General features: G+C 39.4%; 1 protein-coding gene across 1 annotated transcript in view; it reads left to right on the forward strand.

Moving 5' to 3' along the window:
- The window catches only part of LOC123880514 (hypoxia-inducible factor 1-alpha-like), a 70,247-nt gene extending 46,580 nt beyond the window's left edge, over positions 1–23,667 (forward strand). The window contains exons 4-12 of the mRNA XM_045928661.1: positions 2,835–2,989; positions 3,900–4,087; positions 4,675–4,846; positions 5,771–6,002; positions 12,083–12,333; positions 19,823–20,858; positions 21,273–21,326; positions 21,986–22,038; positions 23,267–23,667. Coding sequence (XP_045784617.1) covers positions 2,835–2,989; positions 3,900–4,087; positions 4,675–4,846; positions 5,771–6,002; positions 12,083–12,333; positions 19,823–20,858; positions 21,273–21,326; positions 21,986–22,038; positions 23,267–23,431 — 2,306 coding nt within the window. The 3' untranslated portion in view covers positions 23,432–23,667. The remainder of the gene's footprint in view (positions 1–2,834; positions 2,990–3,899; positions 4,088–4,674; positions 4,847–5,770; positions 6,003–12,082; positions 12,334–19,822; positions 20,859–21,272; positions 21,327–21,985; positions 22,039–23,266) is intronic.
- The last annotated feature ends 215 nt before the right edge of the window (positions 23,668–23,882 follow it).

Consider the following 23,882-nt stretch of genomic DNA (forward strand, 5'->3'; position numbering starts at 1 on the left):
TACGCAACGTACTCAAATTACTAATATACAACTGATAATACCCAGTCATAATTTTTTTTAAATACGTTGCCCTGCAAACAAAGTAAAAAAAAAACATGTCTGAAAATGTGAATTACAGCCGCTATGTTATATAGATTTTTTACAAAAAATTATAGCCAGTCTCACTCGGGAATGAAGATGAATTGTGTTGTCTTTGTGCTGTTGTAGATAATTAACTAAATCCTTTTATTGCAAAATGTAATTTTGAATCTTGTATCGCCAATTTTTAAACTATCCACTTTGTGGCTCTTCCATTCTACGTGACATTGGCGAAGTGCATTGTGCTGGTGTGGCACTACTAAAAGCCATTATACAAAAAAATTTCAAATAAAAAATAAAACCGACTTCAAAAACCGAAAACACTAAAAAGTAGAAAATATTTTTTGTTTAGCTACACGTGTAATGTACCTAGGTATGAAGTCGGGCGAGCTTCACTCTTGGATTTCTAATTTTGTTTTAATATGCTCGCTCGATTTATTTTTCTTTTGAAAATTTTTTATTTCACAATTTTTAGTGGCCCCACTGTACTATTATAATATGCTATGCCCAGTTAAAACCCTACTGTTTACTAAGCTATTACACTGATCGCGAGCAATTTGCTCTTATCCATTGAGGAGTTCTTTTCTCCATCTTCGAAGATATTCATTAGATCTTCACCAAATTTATATGGAACCACCTGCAGTGTACAGCACACCCTTTCAAACAAAAAAAAAATTTTCAAGTCGGTTTAGGGGTGTTTGAGTAATCGGGGAACATACAAAAAAAAAAAGATCCCGACGAATTGAGAACCTCCTCCTTTTTTGGAAGTCGGTTAAAAATAAGAAGAAGATGATGGAATTTTAAGATTTTTTCAGGTATTTAGAAGTTATGGTAGTATAAGAAATGTACGAATACAATATGAACACGAACCCCAAAAAAATATACAGTTCTTTTTTTTTTTGGATAGTCAGTTTGCTGCTAATGCAATTCGCACAATCTGTCTGCCAACACTCGTCCGCCTACTGTATGATCTCTCTAGACTGTGGTCATACATTGTTTTCATTTACTACTTACTAGAAAGTTAAATAAGCTTCTAATATCTATACTAGAAACTCTACAAACATAATATTTTAGTTCTCACGATGACGTAACAACATTGTTACTCATACCAGAGATAATTTATTGCAAGCCCATACAGCTATAACGCAAACAAAATGTCAAACATGTTTATACAAACCTCATACATAAACTTTTAAGCTGTGTTCTAAGTACTCGCTATTTTTTATTATTATTTAAATACAAGTTAGCCCTTGACTGCTATCTTGCCTGGTGGTAAGTATAGAGTCTAAGATGGAAGCGGGCTAACCTGGAATGGTTATGGCAGTTTTATTATACCCATACCACTTTGGTTTCTAAACAGCATCGTACCGGAACGCTATCGCTTGGCGGTACGGCTTTGCCGGTAGGGTGGTAACTAGTCACGGCCGAAGCCTCCCACCAGACCAGTTATTTAGAAATTATAAAATTCTAAGCCCTGTCGGGAACAAGAGTGCGGCGCTTACCACAGCAACACGGAGGTCCTCAAAAACATTGTTATTTTGTAATTCCATCACATTAAAAAATAATTTTTTATTGCGATTAAGTAGTTACAAAACTACCTTTGTAGTTGGAAAATAATTAGGATTAGCATCAGGGTCCCGGCTGAAAATGAGCGCTGTCTGCTCTCATTGTGTACAAGGCAGACAACATTATGCTGAAATGTAATCTTTTTCGAGCTGTCCCACACATGACACAGCTTATTCCAGCTCTTTTTCAGGTGGAAACGCCGCGATAACCAACTCATAGATATAACGTGTGATGTGTGGTACAATTTATGAGATGCTCGTAAACGTTTTTTTTTTTACTTTGTTTCTTTCTATCTTGAATTACACGTAGGCTTCCAAGATATATTATTAAGCTGTTTTAGTCATATTTAAGTAATTTTTAAACATATCCATAATATGTTGTAAATGCGCAAAAATAAGCCAATCCTTCTGGCTCAAAGGAGGAAGGAACCTGGCTGTTCAGCGCGGAAATGCAGCCAGTAATATTGGCACCATTCCACCCGGGCATGACTTGTACAGAAATAAAGTTAAAAGATATGGTTATCCATACTTATATTATATATGCGAAAGTGTGACTGTCTGTTTGCTAGTTTTCACTTTCACTTGATGAAAGGTACAGAGTTAGCTTATACCCTGGGGAAAGACGTAGGCTATTTTTTCCAAAGAAATCAAAGAGTTCCCACGGGGTTTTCAAAAAACCTAAATCCACGCAGATGAAGTCGCAGGCATCATCTAATAAAAAAACCGGCCAAGTACGAGTTAGACTCGCGCACTGAGGGTTCCGTACTCGGATATTTTTCCAACATTTTGCAAATCAAAAACTATTATACATAAAAATAAATAAAAATCTGTTTTAGACTGTACAGGTAAAGCCCTTTCATTTGATACCCCACTTGGTACAGTTATCTTAATTTGAAAATTTAAACACTTTTTTAAATGATGTAACCACAAATTCGCGGTTTTCAGATTTATTCCTGTACTTGTGCTATAAGATCTACCTACCTATCAAAATTTAATGATTCTAGGTCAACGGGAAGTACCCTATAGGTTTCTTGACAGACAGACAGACAGACAGACAGACAGACAGACAGACAGACAGACAGACAGACAGACAGACAGACAGACAGCGAAGTGATCCTATAAGGGTTCCGTTTTTCCTTTTGAGGTACGGAACCCCAAAAATCAAAAAATTAAGTGATTTATTTGTTGCAGTATTCGGAAAAAGTATAAACCGCGGGGCGAGATTCAGCGCGGGCTTCACGCGCTCGTTCCTGCGCAGCGTGAAGGGGTTCGTGCTGACCGCCACCTACAAGGGCCTGGTGGTGGTGGTCTCCCCCAACGTGCAGGAGTTCCTGGGCTACACGGAGGTGAGACCCAATCTGTCAGCGGCATCATAAATGTTCATTCCATCCGATTCTTGTCCTTTATCTTTATTTGACTATGTGACACGACGAGCCTTTTTCTTCCACTCACTTCTTTCATCCGTCAACACATTTTCCACCCTCACGCATCCACCCTCTTTCACGCAAACAATCCTTCTTTTCCTTGGTCTTGGTCTCCTCTTTTTCCCCTCAACAGACATATTATGTATTTAACATTCTTCCATCCGAGTTTCTGAATCTGAATTTTCTCGTATTCAGACCGGATGCAGTGCGTAAAGTATTATTCATTGCTGGGTTACTACTGAGCACGGGTCTCCTCTCAAAATGAAAACGGTTTAGGCTGTAGTCCAACTTGCTGGCTAAGTGCGGATCACACACCTTTAACTACAGTCATGCAGACATGCAGGTTTCCTTACGATATTTTTCTTTTACAGTTAAAGCAATATAATATATACTTGCTAAAAATGGACATAACTCTCGAAAATTAGAGGTGCTTGCCCAAGATCGAACCCGCGACCTCCCGAATATCCAACTACAACTAAATCCAACAACACTAGGCTATCACTGACATAAATAAGTACCTACTTTGTCATAGGAAGAGAGACTGATTGCCGCGTACGACTCACACCTGCTGGCTTTTGTAGCTTTTCTTGGATGTAAGTTCTCTCTGTGACGTAATTTTCTAATAAGGCTTTCGCATTTTTGGAAATTTCTTCCCTCACCGAATTTCAAAAATTCCTTTGGAGCGAATACGGTGCGAGTCATTTAATAATACTCCTACTGACTTGTAAATATTCTATATCTAGACAGGATAACAAGAATCCTTGGTAGATTTAGGATTTCTGCAATCTATACCTTACCTATCGTATTTGCAATCTATCCCACTACTGTGCAGTTGGAGCTGTTGGGCCAGAGCCTGTACAGCATCGTGCACCCCGAAGACTACCTGCTGCTGAAGGAGCAGCTGTTCCCGCGCTGCTGCCGCTTCACCTCCAACGGTGAGCTGTTCCTGTCCAGGGAGCCTGACGCTGAGAAGAAGGCTGCCGAGGCTTTGAAGCATGAGAAACGAGCCTTTATAGTCAGGTAAATAAATGTTCATAATTTTCACACTAATATTATAAAGCAGAATGTTTGTATGTGTGTGTGTGTGTATGTTTGTTACTCCTCCATTAAAAACTACTGAACGGATTGGGCTGAAATTTAGAATGGAGATAGATTATACCCTGGATTAGCACATAGGCTACTTTTTATCCCGGAAAATCAAAGAGTTCCCACGGGAATTTAAAAAACCTACATCCACGCGAACGAAGTCGCGGGTATCAGCTAGTAGATAATAAAACACGTATTTTGTTCTTGAAAAGAAAAAGGAACTGATGGGCTTACTGTCAACAATGATGGCGACGTCCAATGCTGACCTTGGGTCTCTCGTATGGACTTCTACACGCCACAGCCTTGTGCTGCCACCATCCAGCAGCTCCGTTGCGACTTGCGACTCGTTATGTCGTTGTGGAGGGTCTTCCAACACTGCGCTTTCCTGAACGAGGTCACCAGTCCTTAGTACCTTAGCACCTTAGGACTCCAAATATCGTGTTTTGAACTATATACCCAGCCTTGCTACTTTAGCAACTCTTTGCAACCCATCGGTATTTAAACAAGTTATAATTTCCCAGGTTCAAGAAGTTGTCACATGTGCGCTCTGAGCCGGTGAAGTTCCTCACGTGTCACGTGGAGGGCTCGTTCCGCAAGTCCGACGACGCGGGGGTGTACGTCAACAACAGCGTACAGACCGGCCGCCGCGTGCGCTCCCGGGGAAACAACCCTTACGCCAGTGGAAATGACATCGTAAGTAACAGCAATCCTCTGGACTCCAAGAATCACAATGTGGTTTTGTGAACCTCTTCTGACACTTTATCTAGGCAGGTTTCTAGTCAGACACTAGTTAGACCCTACATCCTCCAGCACTGCGTGGGGAAGCTGTGCATGTCCTTTTAGAGGGACCCATACTGTAATCCGCATAGCAATGGATGTTGTTGTCATGTAACATGTCATTGATACGCAGGATGAACAGTGTGAGTGATAATACTGAGCCCTGTGGGACGCCAGCATTGATGGGCTTGTGTTCCGAGCAATAACCGTCGACAGCGACTTTCGTGCTGCAACCATCAAGGAAGCTGGCGACTCAATTACACAGCTTCACTGGTAGTCCGTAGGATGGTAGTTTAGATAGAAGTGCCCCATGTCAAACCCTATTACAAACTTTCTTATCTTCTTCTTCTTCCTGACCTTGTCCCACGCTATGAATAGTTGGCACAACGTGTTTTCTTCTTCATTCTTCTTCATTCTTCTTTTTGAAGCGCCGTCTCCTGCCGGAGATTGGCAACCATCAGGACACTTTTCCCATACTTACCATTGGCGTAAATTCTTGAGCCACGATGTTCTTCTTCGGCCAGGTGGTCTTCTGCCGGCTATTTGTCTCTGAATAATTAGCTGAAGGAGGCCATATTTGCTATTTCTCATAATGTGGCTGAAGTACTCCAACTTCCGCACTTTTACGTTTTTCAGGATTTCAAGATTCCTTTTTCCACTTAGCTCTATATTATCCGTCAACGTATTATCCATCCTTTTTACACACTTATCCTCTTTCACACAATCCACTTTTTCTTTGGTCGTCCTCTCCCCTTTCTTCCTTCCACGTGCATATTTAAGATTCTTCTAGTGATATGACTTTCTTCCGTCCGCATGATACGGGCATTGTTGGTCGGTCAGGTGTTCGTGGGCGTGGTCCGGCCGATCACGGAGACGTTTGCGACGGAGAGCCGGCTGGAGAGCTTTCGGATGGAGTACCGTACGCGCCACTCCATCGACGGCAGCATCATCCAGTGCGAGCAGCGCATCTCACTCATCACGGGCTACATGATCCACGAGGTGCACGGCGTCAACGCCATGAACTTCATGCATCGCGACGACGTGCGTTGGGTAGTCGTCGCGCTGAGAGAAAGTAAGTCACTTCCATTTATACGGCTATTGATTACGGAACCCTAAAACAGCGCTGTTTCTCAACTCTCAAGTCCACTCTACTGTGTTTAGTACTTTTATAATATTATAATAATATAATAATAAGTACAAGTTACAGTATAGTACAAACTGAATTAACACCAGAGCCAAGTAGCAAAAACTCTTTATCTAACAATGACACTACCACAAACAATAACATCTTTCGACACACTTCGCTCCAAAGATCCGCGTCGGACACCACCGCATGCTTTTGAGAAGTTAGAGAAATTAGCTGGCTTATTTACTTAAGGAAATCATTCGTTAGTATAAATAACTATATACCCAAATGTTCTTTTATTGCATAATATTAAAAAATAAGGTATGCAATACATAAATATTTGTTTAGTTATTTATTTTAGCTTATTTATTTTTCGTTTTTATCCCAAAGCCTACCTGTGATGCGCTGAAACGTGAACACTGACAGTTGGCCTTGTCCACAATTTCAAAGTCGCTCAGCGTGCTATGGAGCGGGCTATGTTGGGAATCTCTCTGAGGGACAAAATCCGTGACGAGGAAATTCGTTGGAGAACCAGAGTGACCGACATAGCTCAGCGAATTACCCAGCTAAAGTGACAGTAGACAGGTCATGTCTGCGGACGAACTGATGGCCGCTGTAGCAGATGTGTTCTGGAATGGAGACCGCGTCGACTGATGACCTTAATAAGCTAGCGGGAAGTGGGTGTATGAGGAAGGCATCGTGTGTGGCGGTGCACTCTTGTGGACTTGTATGTCCAGCAGTGGACGCAAACAGACTGATTGATGGATTGATTGATATTGCTTTTAGTAAATACTAATTAGCTGTTGAAATTTTCCATCTGCCTACTTCGCATGCACGGTTCTGATTAATTGGTTTATCTTTGACCGAGCGAATGTTTATTAACTCATGTTTGAAACAGTAAAGCAAAGCGAGAGTATTTATTTATGTGCATAGTATTAATTTTAGTTTTCATTTTCATCAAACGAAATTCAAGTTCCATTTCAGTAAAATTCGCTTTGAATTCAAAGCGAATTTTACTGAAATCATTTATAATAAATAACACACAGTTGTTGACAGTTGAAATCATTTATAATAATATATTTAAAAAATGCAAAGGTGTGTCTGTCCGTTATCTTCTCATAGCTTCAGCTAGCTGCACTAATCTTGACGGGCGATAGCTTGAATACTGGAAACTAACATGGAATACTTTTTCACACCACTCGCTCCACAATGCCTTATTACCGACCTGTAAATCTAAAGGTAAAATACGTCAATACATTCCTATTGTACCGGGTTAAAAAAAATTAATAAAAATAATAAATGAGAAATGAAAGGATGAAAGGTGAGAGTATCACACGGTAACGTTTAATTAAATAATACAAAACGGTACAGTTTGATTACGGCGGCTAGTTCAATGGTAGGCACACAAAGTTGTAGGGTCGTGGTGTACGTCGATTTCGGCAAAATTCCTTAAGGTATGTGACCGTACTTCCCTAGTGTCGATGGCCTCGTAGGCGGAGTGAGGCGCGTAGTCTAAGTCAGCGAGTGTTTGGCCGTGGGATCCCGATGGTGTTGACGTGGTGGGGCGCGCTTAAGGGTTTAAGGCTAAACCTTGCTCTTAAGCCCAAACTTTGCTCCTGAAATTAATAACCAAAATGGGTTATCATCTGGTGTAACAATTTTCGTTCTGGAATCGAACCCGGGTCTCGTCGAGCACAAGGAAGGTACTTCGACGTGGTAGAATTGCCGGTGTTACGAAACCAGAACGGAGTTTACAATTAAGTAGGCTAAATAAATGGCAGAAGGCCCAAAATATTAAAAGAAACGAAATTATTTGTAAAAAATATAAAAAGGAGGGTTGACAAAAAAATTTAAATGATGATGCAATCTTAGTGAAAATTACTAATCAATTGGCAAAATAAAATACGAAATAATGAAAACATTAAAATTAACTATAAAGGTTATAATTATTAAAATAAAACAAATAGGATAATCGAAATTAGAAAAGAAGCTAGGTGTGAAACATGGTGGAAAAGTGACGCGCTTCACTCAGGATTCTAGATGTAACACCCTCGCTACGCTCGGGAGTTACTTTAAAATCCCTCGTTCGCTTGGGATTTATCCAGGCGCCCGTGACGTCAGACATTACATTATCCCCATGTTGCATAATCTATTGTTATCGTTGTTGTGTACTATTAGGGACTTTAAAATCCCTAAATAAGGCGGACGGTGTATCGGACTTTGGCTAGAGTTTGTAATGTATCGATCATTATCAGAAGTGTCTGTTTCTTTGTTCGTTAGTAAATTCTTTTTTTGATTTCAACAAATATGGCACTGAGTCTTGATGAGGGTATGCAGGACTTTATCATGGGAAATAAAGTGATCCTATACGATTTTGACAAATCTGAATTTTGTGTGATTGTGAGATGAGACTATAGGATTGGCAAATGCCCCGTATTGTACGGGTTACCCTGTATTTCAGAGTATGATAACACAGTTCTTTTTTAATTGGGTTTGATGCCCTTGACAGGTCTTGACAGACAGACAACGAAGTGATCCTATAAGGGTTCCTTTTTTTCCTTATAATCATAATCGTAATCACATTCTTTAATTGCTAATGTGTTCAACCAACCTTTTGAGGTGCGAACTCTAAAAATAAATTGACGTCAAATACCTACAGAATCTATCAGCCTGTATGCACTGTGTCCTTGGGCATAGGCCTTTTCAAGCGCGCCACCATAGACGATCCTCCACCTTCCTCATGCAACCTCTTCAGGTCATCGGTCCAGCGGGCTCAGGTTGTCCTACTACTGAACTTGTCGGTTTTACTTTGGAGTCAAAGCCCCAAAATCAGTAGATCCAAAGTTCGAAGACTTTTTAAAAATTTATCTAAGAAGATTAGTGTTCAAGAGACGATTCGGCCTAAAATGGAGCGTAGTGCCTTAGGGTTGTTCATAATGTTCTCATGGGTGTGGTAGTTAAGTTCAGCAAAAATAAATTTACGAGCCAGCCATTAGCAACAATCACACTAATTAATATATTTTATAATTTATAATTACTTAATAAACTGTAATCCTATAATGTAATCCCATTTGGCCTTGTTTTTATATGTAGTCTAAAATGTAAAATTATATTAGTTGTAACGCTGTTGATTACAAATAAATGAATAAAATAAAAAATAGTATAAAGGCGAAAGTTTGTGTGTATGTTTGTGTATTACTCTTTCTTGCAAAAACTACCTGACGGATTCGGTTGAAATTTGAAATGGAGAAAGATTATGCCCTGGATTTGCACATGGGCTAATTTTACTCTGGATAAGCAAAGAGTTCCCACGAGATTTTGAAAAACCTAAACCTACGCGGACGAAGTCGCGGGCATCAGTTACCTTCTGATTCTGATAATGATCGCACAAGTCTCGGTGCTACGAGCTACGAGTAGGCCTACGGGTACTACGGGCGTAGAGCACCGCGCAGCACTTCACGGGTACGCAGTGGCCGTGCAGTGTAGCTGTGCACTGCGTCCGCTCATTGAATGTAAATAAGTATGTCCTCCTTCCATGGAGTAGGAATGGCAAACACCACGGATGCTTGCGCCAAACGGAACGCTCCAAAGCGTTGGCAAGCATTCATTTTAGTCTGGTGGGAAGCTTCAGCTAATTACCAGCCTATCGGCAAAGCCGTGCCGCCAAGCGATTTGGCATTCCGGTACGATGCCGTGTAGAAACCAAAGGAGGTTTAATTCCCTTAGACTCCTCCGACACTTCCATCTTAGACTACATTATCACTTACCACCAGGTGAGATTTCAGTCAAGGTCTAACTTGTATCTGAAAAAAGCATACGCAAACACCCGTCCACACGCTTGCGGCTTGTTACAAGCATTTGTCGGCTGCATAAAAATTGAATTTAAATATCTTCATCATCATCACTTTCGACCGATGACGTACACCGCTGGACATAGGTCTTCCTACGTTGTACTTTCCGCTCTGAGGTCGCCACAGAGTAGCATCTTGGGACCCCAACTGTGTGCCATGCCCATATACCTAGCCACTTCAGCTTCACAACTTGTTTAGCTATGTCTTGTTTACATGTCTTGGATGCATGTTATGTCGTCAGTGATATTAGCGCCAGTTTTTCAAATGCCGAATTATCTTGGAAACCTGTTACACTTACTCCTCATTTTTATTCAGCGACTGGACATTTACACACTTAACAAGTGATAATTTCTATTTAACAAGTTACAGGTATGCCTCATACTTATCTACATAATGGCCGCCTCAGGGCTGCATTTCGCAGGAGCCTCCTGTAGGGGATTTAATGATGTGTAGAGGCATGCAGCCTCTTTTAAGACCGGCAGCTGCGAAGAAAGCAACACACTTTGCAGCTGTCACTTAGAGAACACAATTTGAATTAGGAACGATTCAAAATATCTTGCTGGCCTGGACGAACCCCGGGCAGCGCATTCAACCAATTCACTTCAGATCATCAAGATCGAAACACCTCGGTCTAGCATCAAGCTCCGGACCTCGTTTTTCTACCACAGTTTTAATTGTAACCAAAGCATATATTGTAAATACAGCCCAAGTAATACAAGTTAATATGTAGCGGTATTTTTATTTATCAGTTATCTATCATACGCTGCATGGCTGCTACAGATGCACCTCGCAATTTGAAACTAACAGGATAATTCGGATACAGACAATGCGCATCAAATACATTTCCCATTAATGTCCATCCAGTTAAACGGATTGCGGATTAAAGTCTGATAATACAAAGTGCATTAGCAGTATTAGGTTTTTGGACAGGTAATAAAATTGTGTGGTGTATAGCGGTAGTGTATGGGGCTAGGATACACGGAAGATGTTTAATGACGTCACAAGGTCACATTATGTACATTAGACAACATCTACCATCGTATAAGAAGAACTCTGACTCTCATCACTATAATACACGAAACAAACAAAAGTTAAGTGGGCACAAATGCAGGTTATCTAAAACGACTAAATCATTTATGGGCAGTTCGATACACAGATACACAGATACACAGACACACAGATACACACATCAAACTTATAACACCCCTCTTTTTGGGTCGGGGGTTAAAAAAAAGTTATTATAAGATTAATGATTATATCGATGTTAAAACGCTTGGAAAATAATATAGCCCTGCACAAGCTATTCAATGAGCTAGGCTAAAAATTATGTACCTACTTGTGTACTTGTAGTATTATAAATTTGGTTTACTATTGTTACTATTGTTATTTATTCCATTTAGATATTATTATTTAGATCCTACAACATATTTTGTAGACTTATTTTGTCATTGTACTGATCTGACTTTCGTAAGTGCTTATATAAGTCTAAATCAAAGAATAAATAAATACAAATACAAGGCGTAGACGACAAAATATTGTTTAATTTTTGAACTTAAAAAATATTTTCCTGCAGAAATAAAAAAATGAAAAACACTCGTCGTTTATAAAATAAGTGGATTCCCAGCTACATAAAAGCACTAGTGCAGCTTTAAATGATCGAGTGATATGGATGGGCTTTGTCGTTATGACTTATTGTCCACCAAAAAAGAAATGTAAGCAAACAATAAAATAAAATAAGAATATAATTCCACACACAATAAAACGGTTTTTTAAAAGGTAAAGTAAGGCCCATAAATAATGATCAACTCAGCGCATTCACCCATCCGATTTATAATAGGCTGACTCGTAGGTATAGACTGACTGGCCGACTGACTGACTAGGCTGACATAGTAACTGATGATGCGTGTGCAGTGAAGTTGTACAGTAATTCTAGAGGCCGCATCACAGTTCCTAAATGTAGAGGCTTCGATGTCACTAGCAAGCGTCAAATATCGCTTACATTAGACGCTAGGTAGATTATGAAAATTTGATTTTTTTTTCACTCCATGCCTAGATACCATACATAGATTCAGGATCAAACCGAGAGTTCCCTCACTCCAGTTAACTCCGCTACTGTCGCGTGCTTTGCGCGTTGGAGGCGTCACTCGCTCTTCAGTGTACCCACTTGTCCCGCAGTGTACGTTAACCATCACCTGATGGGCGAGTCGTGTTACCGGCTCATGACGAAGAACGGCGAGTTCATCCACATGCGGACCAGCGGCGCGCTGGAGGTGGACCCCGCGTCGAAGGAGGCTTCCAGCTTCGTGTGCACCAACACCGTGGTCCCCGAGCAAGAGGGCTTGCAGCTCATCAAGGAGATGAAGCAAAAGTTCTCCTTCAAGATTCAAAACGAAGACGAGGATGACATTATCACTAGGAACCCACAGGTGAGTTTTTCATAAAACGAATTTCAAAGTTTATTTTATGTCAGACAGCATGCACTACTTATGATATGTCAAAATGCTACCATTGTTCGGAAAGTTGTTTCTATTATTTATTAGATGAGAAGAGCCGGCAAGGAACTCAGTAGATACTATAATATTATTTCGGCAAGGAACTCGTAGATACTATAATATTATTTCGGCAAGGAACTCGTAGATACTATAATATTATTTCGGCAAGGAACTCAGTAGATACTATAATATTATTTCGGCAAGGAACTCAGTAGATACTATAATATTATTTTGGCAAGGAACTAAGTATATACTATAATATTATTTCGGCATAGAACTCAGTAGATACTATAATATTATTTCGACAAGGAACTCAGTAGATACTATAATATTATTTCGGCATAGAACTCAGTAGATACTATAATATTATTTCGACAAGGAACTCAGTAGATACTATAATATTATTTTTTTGCTCTTTTTTTAGGGTCTCCTCTTCCTCAAAAGGAAAAATTCAAATTCAAAATTCAAAATATTTTTATTCAATTAGACTTTTACAAGTTCTTTTGAATCGTCAAAAGCATCTACCAAAACGGAACACTTATAGGATCACTTTGCCGTCTGTCTGTCCGTCTGTCAGCTTGTCCGTCTGTCCGTCCATCCGTCTGTCGTGTCTGTCAAGAAAACCCAGTAAAGTATTAGCCCAGTCATTTGGTAATTTTAGATGGAAAGTAATTTTCCGGGAGTTTTGCAAATTGGTGGTTTTATAGATTTCGATATGCTCTTTCCGAATTTTCCGACTCGCTTTTGGCCGGTTTTTTAAAATAATAACGGGAGAAGGATAAAAATATCTGGATGAAATTAAGTGTTCCGGATCTTATGGAGCGCAATGTCTCCCTGCGAGCATGGCTCATTGCTGAGGGTCGCGCCACCTGTCCGTATGCCACCACGTTACCTCCCTCACACCACTCGACTGCGGTACGAGGTTTCGGCTATGAATAGGTGCTTGATTAAGCCGAGTGGTATTAGTGTTTATATACTCTGGGTAATGCTTACTAACAAAGTTGCCTAGCAATCTATGGCAGGTGTAATAATATGTTATGGAATAAAAGCCATTTTGTCAAAAAATGAATTATCAACTCTATTGTGAGTGGTATAGAGTCGAAAACTCATTGGCGACAAAGTTGTTTTAATTGCATTTCATCACACATTGTACGAGAAGGGTCTATTATATTGAGGCGGGCCGCGAGTCGCTAAATAAATTGTTTCATGATTTTTCAATATTGACAAATGTTATAAAATAATGTAATAAAATATATAATATTAGTGTGATAAGATACTATGAATTAAACTATGAAAAAAATAATTAAAAATCCTGTTTTATTTAAAAGTTAGTATATCGCACATTACAGAAGTAGCTAACGTCTCAAAAATTGACATAGGCAACTTTCATCTCGGAAAAGCAAAGAGCTCCCAAGAGATTTTTAAAAAACCTAAATCCACGCGGACGAAGACGCGGGCCTTCGTCTTATGCCAGTCACGTTCACAGTAACAAAGAGACCGAAAAAGATCAATAGGTATCTGCGTTTTCATTATTTTTAAATTTTTGGACTATCATAATTTCAAGGATTTGATACTTGAAATTATGATAGGCAAAATCTCTTACACATCACTCTCATCAACATTCACAATAATTTTTACCAAAATTGTTAATACCCTATCCAATGTACTCTGTATATTCTCTATATGTGTGTACAATACTAGCTGATGCCCGCAGCTTCGCCCGCGTGGATTGGTCAGATCCCCTGCAGCATCAGGATTGAAGAGTTGGAATCCAAATTTTTTATGAAACAATTTCGCAAAGTTCCTCTATCGATTAAAAAAGAAATGACGCAAATCGGTTCAGAAATCTCGGAGATTTCAGTGTACATAGGTAGAAAAACACAATTCCCTTCTTGAAAGTCGGTTAAAAAAGTAGCCTATGTTACACCCTGGTCAATCCTCTCCTCAAGTCCTCTACTTGTATGTGAAAATCCCGTTAAAATCGGTTCAGCCGTTCCGAAGATTAGCCTTTTCAAACAGACAGACAGACAAAAATTTTAAAAACGTGTGATTCCGTTATGGTATCGTTCAAATAACCATATGACCTTAATATGTGGTAGTTATTTCGAAATTACAGACAGACACTCCAATTTTATTTATTAGTATAGATTACTAATCGACTACGGTAGGTATCTACTGTCTAATGAAGGTCTAACGGCGTTAATTTACAATGCATTATGGAATCTCCGTATGTCCACTCTCTTTAATTCCAATCATTGTCAAATGTTTTATCGGCGCCTATACATATAGTAATAGGGCGCTTCAAAAATTGGGAATTCTTGCCAAACTTTCGTTCTTAGACAGCAAGTTTTTTTTTTTCGGTTTGCTGTGTAGTACCTAATGACACTAGCCTATATATAGTTAGTTGAGAGAGCCCTGATCTAACGTGACACAAATTCACAGTGATGCCATCTGTGTTGAGCTTGAAAAATTAAAGATTATTGGAACAAGCGCAGAACAAAATAATAATTATGTATCAATATTATTTCAACATTTCGAAGCTCCATTATTAAGGGAGCTCCAAATTGGTTCAATTTAAACTGTCTAATTTATAATAACTGTAAAATATACAGAAGTATGCACAGATGTAATACACCTGGAAGCTAAAAAATATACTTAACTACACGTAAATTTAACTAATCTAATCTAACGGTAATAACTAAAATCAATATTTTTTTTTTACTGTAGGTTGTTAAAATTATTATATTATTGCAGAAACAAGCTGTAAATTTACAACACGACTAATAAAAATACCACCATCTATCAATCAACGGTATAACTACATCAGATCGATATAAGATCATCGCAACCACGTAATAAAACACGTATCTGCTAGATGGCACCACTCTCCTCGATATTGATTTTATTTTAAAACTAGCTGATGCCCGCAGCTTCGCCCGCGTGGATTGGTCAGATCCCCTGCAGCATCAGGATTGAGGAGTTGGAATCCAAATTTTTTGTAAAACAATGTCGCAAAGTTCCTCTATCGATTAAAAAAAAAACGACGCAAATCGGTTCAGAAATCTCGGAGATTTCGGTGTACATACTACATAGGTAGAAAAACACAACTTCCTTTTTGAAAGTCGGTTAAAAAAGTAGCCTATGTTACACCCTGGTCAATCCTCTACTTGTCTGTGAAAATCCCGTCAAAATCGGTTCAGCCGTTCCAAAGATTAGCCTTTTCAAACAGACAGACAGACAGACAGACAGACAAAAATTTTAAAAACGTGTGATTCAGTGTTGGTATCGTTCAAATAACCATATGAGCTTAATATGAGGTAGTTATTTCGAAATTACAGACAGACACTCCAATTTTATTTATTAGTATAGAGTATAGATAAACAAAATTAAGTGTTGAATTAAGGTCATAACTTTATTTTTATCTTACACGTAAAGAACATTAATTAATTTATATAAAGTGTAATCAAAGAATTAATTCTTTGTAAAATATTTTACAAAGATTTTATGAAACCTTCACCACGGGGGCATCAGCTAGTTTCACAGAAGTTTATTGTATTGGTGAGAGTTTTTAAGAATCTAGCAATAATTAGTGTTTTTTAGGGTTCCGTACCTCAAAAGGATAACGCAACATTTATAGGATCATTTCGTTGTCTGTCTGTCTGTTTGTCTGCCTGTTTGTCTGTCCGTCCGTCCGTCGTGTCTGTCAAGAAAACCTATAGGGTACTTCCCGTTGACCTAGAATCATGAAATTTGTCAGGCAGGTAGGTCTTATAGCACAAGTATAGGAATAAATCCGAAAACTGTGAATTTGTTATTAAATTATTTAAAAAAATTAAATGTGTTTCAATTTTCAAATTAACATAACTATACTTAGTGGGTATCATAATATGAAAGGGCTTTACTTGTACATTCTAAAACAGATTTTTATTTATTTTTAAGCATAACAGTTTTTGATTTATCGTGCAAAATGTTGGAAAAATACCCGAGAACGGTACCCTCGGTGCGCGAGTCGCATTTGGCCGGTTTTTTAATAGGTGTGTACGTAGTATACACCTATGTACCTAGTACATAGTCCGTAGTATCATATTTTGCACGTACCTAATAAAGTACGGGGGTCGTATTCGCAACATTTGTTTATTTATGACTTCATGAGAAAGGTAAACTTGATGCGAAGTTGCGACGCAATATGATGCAATTATAAGAGGCTAGTTGGAAAGGTTACGTCAGTTTTTAGGGTTTTGTACCTCAAAAGGAAAAACGGAACCCTTACAGGATCACTTTGTTGTCTGTCTGTCTGTCTATCTGTCCGTCTGTCGTGTCTGTCAAGAAACCTATAGGGTACTTCCCGTTGTCCTAGAATCATGAAATTTGGCTGGTAGATAGGTCTTATAGCACAAGTAAAGGAAAAGGTTTTGTAAAAATTACAGTTTATCCAATTCTAGACCACAAATTTTCCATAATATGCCTGAAATTCCTAAAAATTAAGCTTGCTTCTAGAACAGTGGTTGCCAATGTTGACCTGTGAATGCGTCATATCATGGGCTAGAGTTTACGCTTTCACTCTTGAGATATTTTATTTATTTATTTCATTTCATTTATTTATTTCATTGCTGTCATGTACATTTTAAGCCGGCTCTACATTCGCGACGCGAACGGCCGCGAAAGCCCGCGACAACTGCGAATCACGAGTGTAGATGTTGTTCACGCCTTCGCGTTCGCGCTTCGCGCCTTTCCCCGAAGTGTCGGTTTTTGGTCCGCGACAAAGGGTTTGCGGCGCGAGCGTGAACGCATCGTCAGCGTCACGAACAAAACTTGCAGTGTGGAGGGACACAGTTCACGCGTGGATCGCGGCATGCATTCACGCCGCGACATAACGGCGCGACTTCGCGCCGCGAGTGTAGAGACCACAGTAGATATTAGTGTCATAGCCATCGCACGATAGAGACTTTTCTCTTTGAGTTTGATCAAAACTTGTGCCCTGGCTCTGTAGAAGTACCTACCGAAAGAAATCGAACGACTTTTTCATTAAGTAAAGAAAACCGGCCAAGTGTGAGTCAGACTCGCGCACCAAAGGTTCCGTACTCAGGTATTTTTCCGACATTTTGCAAATCAAAAACTATTATGCATAAAAATAAATAAAAATATGTATGTAAAGCCCTTTCATATGATACCCCATTTGGTATAGTTATCTTACTTTGAAAATTGAAACATATTTTAATTTTACTTGTATTTTTTACTTGTACTTTAAGACCTACCTACCTGCCGAATTTCATGATTCTAGGTCATCGGGAAGTATCCAATAGGTTTTCTTGACAGACACGACGGACGGACGGACAGACGGACAGACAGACAGACAGATGGACAGACAGACAACAAAGTGATCTTATGAGAGTTCCTTTTTCTTTGAGGTACGGAATCCTAAAAAGGAAAGTAAAGAAGTCAATATATCTCCAAGAGATTAATATCTACACCTGTCAAACTATTTTTGACAGCCATAAAATCATTATCTTCATCATCAGTCTACTGCGCCTTTCCTAAAGAGCACTACCACACCCTGTCCATAGCCTTCCTCATCCAGCCACTTCCCGCCAGCCTCTTAATATGGTGCTGGAGGGCGTCCCACACTACGCTTGCCTATACAGGGTCTCCACCCAAGGACTATCCGGCTCCAACGGCCATCGCCTCTACGACAGGCGCATGCCCATTGCCACTTTTGCTTCTGGTTTGGGCTATGTTCCTTACCTTATGACCTTAGTTGTTCTATGGATCTCCTCATTCGGATCTTATCCCTCAAGGAAACTCCTAACACAACCTTCTCCATAGCTCGCTGAGCGACTTTGAATTTATGAACGAGGCTGTCTGTCAATGTCCACGTTTCAACACCATACGAGAGGACGGGAAGGGTTGAGGAATTGACCATGAGAAGACTTGACTCAATTTCCCAAAATATGCTACCAAACCTAGCCGAATCCTTCTGTTGGTTTCCTGGTCAAAATTGCTTTCTAAGTTGAGAGTGAATAGGCATCTTCTGTTCTGTTATTGTAATAATAATAAAGCCTTTTATTACTGAAAATATTTTACAATATTACAATTTACAATCTTACCTATTTATTAGTTTAAACAATCTTATATGTGTAGTTATATATCTACATGTTCCTATACATAATTAATTAGCACTTATTTTCTTTCTTAGAATTGCAGTAAGTAAGTAGGTAGGTAAGTATATAATACTTTTTCTTTTTAATAAATATATTTATTACTTACTACAACCATAAAAAATTTAGATTTTGATATTACATCGCAATTAAGTACCTAGTTAATGCCTGTGTAATTGAAAATAATTTTTAAATTTTTAAATGAAAAAACTTATGGATAATTATGGTACCTACTTATTGTTACCAATAATCACTAATTTGCAAATCATCTATCAGTTTTAATAGATAACCATACATATTTTCATTTATAATGTTTTTAAAAGTCACAATGTTTTGTTAAAATATATGTACATATTGGCATGCATTGCATTACAATATTGAAAAAGCACTGATAATAACTTTTGATTTTTACTATGTACGAGTAGATTGTGGGTAGGTACTTTATCTAATTCTAACACATAATATGTAATAATCTCAAAAATCTTATTTATCTTTTAAAATGAAGTGTTGTATCTTTTGAAATTTAACTATGCTTTGACAAATATTAAAACTTTAACTTTCTATAACCGACACAAAGGTTAGTAACAAATGTTTCTATTTCGTATTTCCACACATTATAAGTTATTCAAGTTACAAGGTGCGTAAAATTGTACCTACGAGTAATATTAATATAGTTACTCTATAATATGTAAGTATGTTAAAATATTAAGTAAATATTTGCATTCTAGTTCCTAGTAGTAAGTAATAATGTAATAGTAATTTAGTAACTAGTAATTTTATTAATGAATCGCTCTTGATAGTAAGCAAGATTACTTTAATCATGATGATAAGTATTAGGTATGAATAACACAATTAATATAAACTTAATAACATTTTAAACTTATAAGATTATAATTATTGTACTTAAACATATATTTTTAATTTACTTAATTATAATACAAGTGTAAATTAAAAATTTATAACACCCCCGACAAGTGAAGGTTACATTAACTAGAAAAGAGCTGATAACTTTCAAACAGCTAAACAAATTTTCTTGAATTATAGCTAAGAACACTCTCGATCTAGCTACCTTTCAAACAAAAAAAACTAAATTAAACTCGTTTCATTGTTTAGGAGCTACAATGCCACAGACAGATACACAGATACACACGTCAAACTTATAACACCCCTCTTTTTGGGTCGGGGGTTAAAAATACAAATACAAGTATGTTTTTTTTTTGCCATTATCAGGAGATGGTATCAGAAGTTATTTTGTTTTGTTATTTCAGGTGGATGAGAATCAGTGTCTGCCCGTGGAGGACCCTCGACAGCTGGAGCAAGTGATCTACAACCTCGTCACGGACTTGCCCTCGCCGCTCTCGCTGGAGAATGTTCCCAAACAAAGCGAGGCTTCAGGTCTAGACCTAGCCATTATACCGCCAAAAAGAGAGCAGATAAAAAAAGCTATAGAAAAGAGCTACACCGTCATTAAAACTCTTCGACATTCCGAAACAAAAAGTCAAACCGAAAATATGAATAAAGACCATTCACCACCCAGCTCAGCGCAGAGCTCGCCTGAAGTGACTTCGACCACGTCTGAAATGTTGGAAACTCACTTCGAAGCTATGGAGCAACAAATCTTCCAAGAGATAAACGGAAATACCGAGGTTCCTGGACACCGACCGACAAACTGGGATCAGGATTACTCGTGGCTTTACACACCTTCCTCGTCCGGCTACAACCCAGCCGACCACTCGGACCACGAGGAACAGAATATGAATATCTACGGAGACGCTGGCCTACAGTACACCCCACTGTACGACTACAATGCGGCAGCACGCTCATACGACCCCGATGCGGCTCACGATGGCGCCAGCACTTCCCAGCATCTCTCCGTGTACACCTCGTTCGATTTTCAGACGGAAATGGCCGAGTATACTAATACGAGTATCTCACGAGACAACTCCGTGAAAAAGAAAAGTACCGAGGTTTTCAAAAGCCGTCACTCGACCACGACGCTGCAGCTGAATATGTCCAAAAAATCTGAACCTGGAAACTATGGCGAGATGCCTAGAAATTACCATTTGCGCAGGCCGCCTCCCCTCACCGATGTGATGCCTATGGACTTCGCTACCAACTTGGAAAATGGCAGCGACTTGTGGTCGCCGGCCCTACCGCGCTTCGAAGGACTCCCAGAGGACTCTTCGTCGACCTTCGTGCAAACCGACAACTTCTCGTATCTAAGCATGGACAGAAGCGTTGAAACAAACATACCAGATTTCGACCTATCCCCGACGATGGACTGCCTCATATGTGGATCGTTTTGTAAGTATTTTACGTTCAGATCCAATGATATTAGAATAAATTTTTATTCTAACATCATTGTTCAGATCCCCAGCAGAGTCACCGACGGAGCCTCGCGCGCATCCAGCGGCCGACCGGTGATCGCAGTACTGATGCCTTACTTTGTAAATCTGTTTTAAACATGACTACGGCAAAGCCAAATGGAAGGGTTATGATTTAGCAGTGCATGTATGTTTGTATCAGATTCTGTGTGTTCCACAGTAGCGCCTAGGCGCCTCCTGGGCCGATTTTGATGAATAAGGCGTCAATCAATTCGTTATTAGGTATAGTTCGAGGGACATAGGCTACATTTTATACGAAAAAAAACGACCTGTAAGGTCGATTTCAATTCGGTTCAGTCTTCACATAAATTAATACTTATATTCCATTTGACAGTTGACGAGGAGCAAGTTCTCGCGCAGGCCGAGGGAGCCCCGCACGCTATCGATGGTAACTAACTATTCTCTTTGTCTATACTCTATCAATACGATACTTTCATTTCATTATCATCGAATTCATAATGAAAGGCTGATAAATAATCCAAACTGATCAAATCTATTCCACCCGCTATATATATTTTTGAATACAGAATACAAGTTAGCCATTGACTGCAACCTCACCTGATGGTAAGTGATGATGCAGTCTAAGATGGAAGCGGGCTAACCTGGAAGGGGTGTGGCAGTTTTCATTAAGCCCATACTTCTTTGGTTTCTCCACGGCATCGTACCGGAACGCTAAATAGCTTGGCGGCACGGCTTTGCCATTATTATTAGGGTGGTAACTAACCACGGCTGAAGCCTCCCACCAGACTCTTTAAGAGCGTTTGCACAATTGAGCGTTCACGCGACGCGTAAATAATATCCAGCCTGAATTCCAGTAATATCCAGTAATAATAAAAAATTGTCAATCGTGGCCGACCATTATATTTTCAAAATCCTCACAAAAAAATGTGTTCACGAAAAAAATTATCAATTTACTAAATCACATATTATATCCATTAACTTGCAGTGTTCCACATAAGTGTTAGCGCGAGTATCTTGCACGATAGTACGGAACCCTTCGTGTACAAGTCCGACTTACACTTAACCGTGTTTTTTTTTATTTTGCAGACACTAGCATTGATGAAATCGTACGAGCTGCGGAAGCAGAACACTTTGAAATGGTAAAGTTGCAATCCATACTAATATTATAAATGCGAAAGTGTGTCTGTCTGTCTGTCTGCTACGTTTTCGCGGCTCAACCGCTGAACCGATTTTAATGAAATTTAGTACAGAGTTAGCTTTTATCCCGGGGACAGACATAGGCTACTTTTTATCCCGGAAAATCAAAGAGTTCCCACGGGATTCCTAAAGACCCATCCGCTCGACCGATTTGTATGAAATTTGGTACCGAGGTAGCTTGCGTCCTTGTTATTGACATAGACATCTTTTTATCCCGGAAAACCAAACAGTTCCCATGGGTTCTTCAAAAACCTACATCAACGCGGACGAAGTCACGGGTATATCCTCTAGTGTATAATATGTTGAATATAAAGTATGCGTACAGGCTGAACTTATATACAAGATACTTCGAATGAGAATAAAAAAATAAAGCTCAAGGTTTTAAAAAATTGGAAGTAAAAGATTTCTTTATAAAAAACTAATGTTTGCCTGTCTGTCTGCATGCATATGCGTTCGCGTTGCATTCATAATTAGTAGCATCATGCATACTGACTGAACCGAAGAAGTTAGAAGAGTCATATTACGTAGGCACGATATTCCGATTAGTCTAGTATCCGCCCTAGCTCCGCTCTAGGCGGCTGAAGCACAACGCACACCTGCACAGTACAGCGGAGCCGAGGCGCAGCGTGTTTTTTGATGACAACTCCAACTAAGCTTTATTTATTTTGTCTTAACGCTTTTGTTGCCCTCCACGTGTCGTTTTCATTACACCGATTTCAATTTAAGTTATTATCAAAAAAGTATCCATTCCACAGGTATCGCTACCCTAGATAGGTATAACTTTTCTATCTTTTATATCAACCGAAAGAGTTCGAAAACTTATACAATTATTCTTTTTCATTTCAATCAACACAGATATAGTTCTGACTGGGCGCGTGGGGCTGGTTTCCTGTTAAGGAGGATTTCCTACAGTGTAGGTAAGAGACGGCGCCGGGAGAGAAGTAACAGCTTCTCCCGACTTTTCCTAGGGCTTTGCGAACAACAGCGATGCGAAAACATTTTTTGTTATTGCTACTTATTAATTACAATAATACTTATTTCACAATTTCAAGCGAATGATTATCTGATGTCGCGAATTTTCCACTCGGATTACGGCGAAGTTCTTCATAGTTCTAGCACAGCAACGATACATATTTTGTGTTTTAACGTTTATAAATTTCCCATTTTCAGTTCCCTGACTTCGACCAAGAAACTGATTTTTTGCTGCTCCCCGAGTTCACAGCAAGGGAGGAGATGGAGCTGACGGTGTGTGACGTCACAGAGCAGAACGCCGCGCAGGCGGCCGCGGAGGACGACCCCTATGAGTTCCGAGCGGAAGACAATATGCCTATATAGAGGTACGTACCTCTTCGGAGGACAACCACTCCCAAAGAGGGGAATTAATAGACTTTGTCTCCCTCCGACAATGCTCGCGCGCCACTAGCCCCTGCGTCATGCATTCGGCCTAATTGTAATATTTTGTTTCAATTACTTCTGCATGTGTACTTAGCTTCTAAAGGTGCCCACGCACTCGAACGGCACTGCCGCGCGTCGCGGCTGAAGAGAATATCGTGCAGTGCACTGTCGCGACGCGCAGTTCAGTTGCAGTGCAGTTCAAGTGCGTGGGCACCTTAAGTGTAATATTAACTGTGTTTAGTGTAGGTATGAGCTGCGTTCATACGCATCGAGAAACTACGCGTCTCTTTGCTCAAGCTCACTTGCTCAGTGCTTTAGTGTAACTTGTCAACGTTAACAGGGCTCTCTCCGTCACTTGCTCCATACAATCGTAGTTCCAATATCATTTGAA

This window comes from Maniola jurtina, chromosome Z (assembly GCF_905333055.1).
Source record: "Maniola jurtina chromosome Z, ilManJurt1.1, whole genome shotgun sequence".
Classification (NCBI taxonomy): Eukaryota; Metazoa; Arthropoda; class Insecta; order Lepidoptera; family Nymphalidae; genus Maniola; species Maniola jurtina.